Source organism: Octopus bimaculoides, chromosome 3 (genome assembly GCF_001194135.2).
Source record: "Octopus bimaculoides isolate UCB-OBI-ISO-001 chromosome 3, ASM119413v2, whole genome shotgun sequence".
Lineage (NCBI taxonomy): Eukaryota > Metazoa > Mollusca > Cephalopoda > Octopoda > Octopodidae > Octopus > Octopus bimaculoides.
In genome coordinates, this window is record NC_068983.1 from 68,357,787 (window position 1) to 68,364,712 (window position 6,926).

Here is a 6,926-nt window from a genome sequence, read left to right on the forward strand (position 1 = left end):
AACTGTATGTTGGCTGCTCAAGAGTGGGCAGCAACAAAAAACCTATTTGTATATGCTCCACAAGGGAAAACAAGGAACATAGTTTACAATGAGGTGTTATAATCACAACAGCAAGAAAGTATGTACGTGATCACCTTCTTTTACGAAACTTCATTGACTTTCATATATTTATATTGATATACATATATATACGTGTGTTTGGGTGCGTGTGTGTATATACATCTCTATATATAAAGATGATGCGTAGTCTAGACGGCGTTTTTAGATTTCATTATTCTCTTTAACCCGGGCAACGCCGGGTATTTCTGCTAGTGCATTATATAATTGCCATTACTGTATTGACATATAAAATAACACATACAACTCACTTATTATTGTCATATAATAAACAAACAGAAGTTCGTGTGTGAAATTGATCTTTTTTCTATTTCAATTATTACATGTTTTTTTCTTATAAAATATACACATACAGGAGGAGTAAATCTATATATATATAATAACACTTTGAATGTGGCTCAGATGAAAGAGTAATATCCAATCAACAATGAGTATTACTGCTAGTAATTTATAAATTCTGGATCAGGAATTTTAAATTTATAGTCTAAGCATTTCTTTCTGAACAGAGCAATTGAAATGATACTTTTTATAGTGCATCCCCTCTAATTATGAATAAGACATTATTCAATCCGTAGTTCTTTTGAAAATGATCTTGTGTCCATATTATTCACAAGAGCAGAGTTTCTTTGTTCAGGATCAAAATATATTTCAATCCCAAACTGTTAAGAAACCACTATAAAAACTAAAATTTAAATTTAAATAAATAAGTGCACATTCTGGGCCATATTTAAAAGTATTCCTTTCTACTCTAGGCACAAGGCCTGAAATTTTTGGGAAGGGGGCCAGTCGATTAGATCACCCCCAGTACGCAACTGGTACTTGATTTATTGACTCCGAAAGGATGAAAGGCGAAGTCGACCTCGGTGGAATTTGAACTCAGAATGTAAAGACATGAAATACCGCCAAGCATTTCGCCCGGCATGCTAATGTTTCTGCTAGCTCACCACCTTATTTAAAAGTATTAATACAAAAGCTTTGATTCACCAACATTCTTCAGTCCAATTTCAGTCAAGTTGTGCCATCCCTCTATCATCTATATAAATAGTTACTTGCATTCAATATCCTAAACCAAGAAAGGTTCCACTTAGACTTCAATCTTAAGAGCAACAACATACACAAATAGTAGGGAAAACTGAGCATTCCTAAAAATATAATAATTTCTTTACTTTGTGAATTTATCTGTGAGTGCACCAACCAAATTCAATCACATAAATCTGTGTATCATAGTTAGGAAATCAGTCTGAGCCCAGATTTTAACTTTGTTTAGACTCAGATCAGCCCTTATGGAGCAGAACTATAACCAAGGTATGCTATTTTTGACCATTCCAATTTTTGCTTAAATACACAGGACCCAGGGCAACATTATCTAACAAGTCCTTTTTAAGATTGAGAGTTATTTAAATGACATCTGATTGTAATTTCTAGCAGACTATCTACATCTGTTGAAAACACAATGAAATCAGATTTCTCAAGATAGCACATTTTTGTGTGTTGGATCCACAAGTTTACCAAGGTTAGTCAGAAGCTGTTTTTTTAAAAACTATTTTGCCAGAATTATTGATCAATGTTTACCAATTATATTCCTTTTGCTCACACCTGCTCTCACAATTTGTGCTGAAGGAGCCAATGAGGAAGTCTCTACATCAAACATAGGCAACCTTTTTTGAGAAATGGATCACAGACATGGCTCATCATCAGACAGGCAACACTACTGAAACCTTCATGTTAATGTTTTGTTAGGCATGCCATTCAGAGAGCCCTATGGACTGCAGATTGCCCATGACTGCTCTACAGTCACATAACCTGCTAGGAATAGCAACCAAATCTCAAATTACACTCTAGAATATGACAAGAAAAGGAAGGACACTGGATGATGGAGTCCTTGATGAACAAAAAAATGGGTCAGATATGACTGAAACACCTTTGACCATAAGTTTACTCAATAAGGATCGACCTGGAAGTAAACAACATTTGTGCTGGATAAATAGCATGTTTTATCCATATATCAGTTTTAGTGCACATTTATTAAGATTGCAACAAATAAATTTGACGCTTAATTGTAATTTCACAAGGAAAGTAATCAAAGTTGAGATATTTTCTGCTCTTTGATTTCCCAATTCTCTGTTACCACCTTGTTATATCACCCTTTAATCTGCAGCAGACAGTTGTAATTAAGAACAGAGTCCAGAAATATGAAAATATCTAATTTTGAAGAACCATTTAACGATGGTGATATGAAAACCAGTTAATAATTCTTTAAATTAAGAAGACAGAAAAAGGTAACTGATTAGGAAAAAAATAATTTTAAAGGTATTGTACTGAAAATATAAAAACATACGTTTGTTGGTATTTATCAACGCTGTCATCAGCAAATCCTCGATCAAATAGTTGGTTTTCTGGTGACAAAGCATCATCTGCTAAGGCATTATTGTTAGAATTGCCATTTTTGTTTACTCCATAGGGGCCTGTCATAAAAACCAAAGAAGAAACTTGAATTAAAAAGAGTCAGTGTAAGAGGGAGAGAAATATTTTTTATATTCACTGTTCCAGCCAGCATGGGTGAGAGAAGTTTTCAAATATCTACTGCATGTAAGTCATTGAACCAAATAGCTGTGTAGCCCCAGGCCAATCTTATACTCAGAAAACTCATTATCAAAGGCCTTCAAATGTTGACCACTTTGCCTTTTAAGTTGTACAGGGTGAGTGAAAAGTAACACCCAGTTTCTGGGAAATCATGCCTTTCTTTGTTGTTTTGCAGGATATTATGGGCTGTTTTGAAAGTTACTAAATCTGGATCATGTATCAAGTTGTTAATACTCTTTGATATCCCAACTTGTAAAACAAAAATTAGGAGTCAAAAGTCACTCCCAAATGGGAAGTCATACATATCAATCCTAAAACAGGAATGGAGTGCTACTTTTGACTCATAAGAGAGGGACTACCTTATCTTATGTATCCTTTCTTTGTTTAAGATGATAGAATGTAACTAGAGGGAGATTTGATTCCACTTAATCAATCAGTTATTAAGATTTTTTTAAAATCTTTTCTTTACTCTGGTTTGTCCAGGAGGAAAGGGCTGTACTCGTGGCCTTTGCAGGCTCACTGGGACAGATGAGAGGCAGCTATTTTCAACAAGTTTGGCCAAGGCAAATAGGCTTGCTTAAGGAATACAGTACAATGGCTGTAGTCATTGGAAATAAAACAAATAAAAGGGCAAGGAGAAAAGTAGTAAAGAGACACAGAGAAAATTTCAAGTGGAAGGAGAGATAGGAAGAGTAATACAAGAAAGGAAAGGCAGAAGAAGAAAAATACAAGAGAAAGGAAAGGCAAAAGAAAAAGAGAAATACAAGCAAAAGGAAATAGAAAAAGAAAAATAATGAATAAAGAGTAAAGAAGGTGATAAAAGGAGTAATAGCTTACCTTGTAAGAGAGACTGAAGACGCTGTGAAACAGCAAACAATTTATTTAATTTCTTCTTTAGTTTCAGCTGATGAGAAATATCATGGACACAGTCTTCAATCAGTTTCTCAATATCTGACAAATACAATGCAAGTTGCTTGCTGACATTGTAGCTCTCAGACAGATGCTTCAGCAGTATTACCACTTCTGAGATTGTGCAGTTAGCTGAAGTCATCATTGATTGTTGTGGGCTTTTTAAGAGTTTACTAGATATTGCAGAATCATTATTAGCAGACAGAAGTAAAGTTTTGCTCTTTCGTGGAGAAGATTGTGGAGGAGGTTGGCTGGCATTAAGATCAGTCAAATAACCTGATAAACACTCCTTACCAACACCAGACAGCCGTTGTTCATTCTTATGAACAGCAAGTTCTGACTGCAAAGAGTTGATTATCTCAAGGTCTCGCTGAATCTGATCATTTAGTTCAGCCACTTGGCTCTTTAGTCTATGTACACTCTCTGTACATGCAGGTTGTTTACAATGAAAATCCAACTGAGTGTCATTAATTGTTTTAATCTGACCACCACCAGTTATCTTACATGGAGGACAATCTTTGGAAAAGGGTGACTTTGAATATATACTTTTTTCTGAAGAATTTCGAGGAGATTTCCCAGTTTTCTCAAGAGCTTTTTTGTACCATTCAACCTCATTATTTTGCAGATTAATCACAGCATCCATTTCTTTTATTTTATCTTTTAATTGCAAAACTTGAGTTTCTGAATCAAGCGTTTCATCCAATTCTTGGTAAGACTGACTTTTTAAAATGCTTGTGTTTCGTTCCTTCTTACTTCTTGAACGCCTATGATGTGCAGAGTTTTCTTTGTCAAAGGATAATGAAGGGCTACCTCCAGCAACATAACCAGTTTTCATACATCGACAGTATTTTCGATCTTCTCGGAGTTTGCGAATTTCTTTAGCCATGTGGATTATCAACTCTGGTTTAAAAGGTGGCTCTGAAGTATCATCTTGACTACTCATGGAAATTTGTTGTTTTAAAATAGAAATAGTGTTGCTGGCTTTGTTTAATTCCATTTTCAAATCAACTACTTCTTTTTTAAGTTGGTTTACATCAGGAACATGTTTGGGGTCAATTTCTCCATGATCTACCAGTCCTAGTTTTGTACGAAGTAGTTCATTTTCTTTATTCTTCTTATCAAGAAGTGTTTGTAAGACATCTAGTTGTAACTGGAAATGTTCCTGCTGCAGTGAGGATTTTGTAAAACTGTTGTTCTGCTGGGACAATGGCTTTTGTTCCGGATAAGATAGAGAAATGGATGGATTGCCTGAACATGACTGTTCATCTAATATAAATTGCTGAAGACTATGGCTTGTTGCTGGAGTGCTACAAGAGGTTGATCGAGTGCCAGACACCTTGAAATGTGATTTATTACCACTCAGAATAGGTTTAGGTAAACTTGCACCCAATTTTGATAGAGGTTTTGTAGTTTGACCATGCAAGTTAGCTATTTCCTCACTGCCACTACCATAGGTTTCAGTTGGACTCACATCTTGGGCTATGGACAAAGGCATTACTGGCACACCATTACCTGTAACATAAAAAAAAAATATTTACAATACTTAATAGTTACTACAAGTGGTGGGTGTTGAAGGAAATAATAAGTAGTGGAGGCTTCACTCCATTGCTATTCTGTATTCTCTTTTTCTTGCATGTTTTTCTGCAGTAGGGATGGAATGATGGCTCAGTTTTGTCTGAATTAATACATTCTAGGTATTGAGTAGTCTTTTTTTCTTTTGTACATCTCCCCCAAACACATTTGGAATACCAATGGAGGGGGAAATAAAGGAGTAAATGCAGTAGAGTTTATTCATATAAGCTGATGATTCACTTAGTTACAAACACACATATATATATATATATATATATATATATATATGATTATAATACAGACAATCAAAACTAATTTTACTAGTCAATTAATTAATTAAGAAATGAGTTTAATTCAAGAATGCAAGAGCTGATTTTGTATAATGTTATATCAATTTATTATTTTAAAATTAGTATGTAATATTAGAGTAAATTGAGGTAAAAATTAGCCAAAGCAATAAACAATAGTTGAACAATTAAGACCGAAACAGAAAATTCCTGTATAACTTACTTGAATGGTCAAGAGACTGGCTGGATCGGTGATGAGAATCCAAGTCAGCTTTGAGTTGTCTAAACATGTTTGAGCGTAGTTTATTATTTTGGTCAATTCCTTGCTCTAACTGTTGCCTTAAATTCTGTAGAGCTAACAATTCTCTCTCAACATGGCTGTACAAAAGAAAGATTAATGTGTGTCTATAATTAACTGCATATTTCTTTCTTCTACATTTAACATTATTTTTACTGGTTTTTATTTGCAGATGAAATATAAGTAACAGTGTTACAATTACCTTGGCTCTTCAAAGGCACTTTTGCGTAGAGAAACCCAGATATTTTGTTCTGTTAATAATGAATCTCTTAATGCTTTCATTTCTTCTAGCTGCTGCTGCATTAATTCCCACATCTGCTAGGGAAATCGTAAAATTTACAATCAAATTTATTTGACCAAACAAATATATATTGGATGTGTAACTTGTATGGAAAGCAAAGTACAAGTGGCTGGGCAGAGGAGGAAAGGACAAGATTAGATCTCAATGCTAGGTTTCATTGTTATGATGATGCAGGAAAAGGTGAATGGAAGTTTTCTACGCTTACAGGCCCCACCTGAGTATAGAACATTGGACAGTTAAACAACGATAGTGATGATAATGGTGATGATGATGATATAGCTTTTTAAACTGAATATGAATCATATCAATTTCAGAGAGACTACAAAAGTTCAAGGGTGCAATCCTTCCTCCTGATTGTTATTACTTCACCCACTTCAAAACTAAAAAAAGGAAGGATCTCCATTGGTCATGAATGACCATTGGATTGTACCTAGAAAGTTGCCCTCCAAGGCACAAGTCCAGGCAAGGTTGTTTATAGAAGACCAACAGTTGCTCATGCATACCACTGATGTTATCCAAGAGAAAGGCAAAGGCCAATACAGCTTGGCACCAGTGACATCACATCTCAATTCTACAGCTGAGTGAACTGGAGCAACATGAAATAAAGTATCTTGCTCAAAAACACAACACACAGCCTGGTCTGGGAATCAAACTCACTGTCTCATGATTGCGAACCCAATGCTCTAACCACTGAGCCATGTGCCTTCAAAACTACCTAATATGTTAATCATATATGTAAAATATGTTGGCAGGTTGTATGCAAGCCTTCATCTTTTGGTTTTGTTTTCCTTAAATGCTTTGTCAGATCTTTTCCAAGATTTCCATGACTGGTGGGAGGAAGAGAGGCAGTTATTCTTAT

At 35.0% G+C, this 6,926-nt stretch overlaps 1 protein-coding gene across 5 annotated transcripts in view; it reads right to left on the reverse strand.

Moving 5' to 3' along the window:
* The window catches only part of LOC106872086 (myomegalin), a 147,160-nt gene that overhangs the window by 39,794 nt on the left and 100,440 nt on the right, over positions 1-6,926 (reverse strand). For all 5 annotated transcript variants that reach the window (XM_052966205.1, XM_052966207.1, XM_052966208.1 and 2 more), the window contains 4 exons: positions 5,969-6,081; positions 5,692-5,846; positions 3,538-5,121; positions 2,456-2,582 (listed from right to left, as the gene is read on the reverse strand). In XM_052966205.1, the coding sequence (XP_052822165.1) occupies positions 2,456-2,582; positions 3,538-5,121; positions 5,692-5,846; positions 5,969-6,081 (1,979 nt within the window). The remainder of the gene's footprint in view (positions 1-2,455; positions 2,583-3,537; positions 5,122-5,691; positions 5,847-5,968; positions 6,082-6,926) is intronic.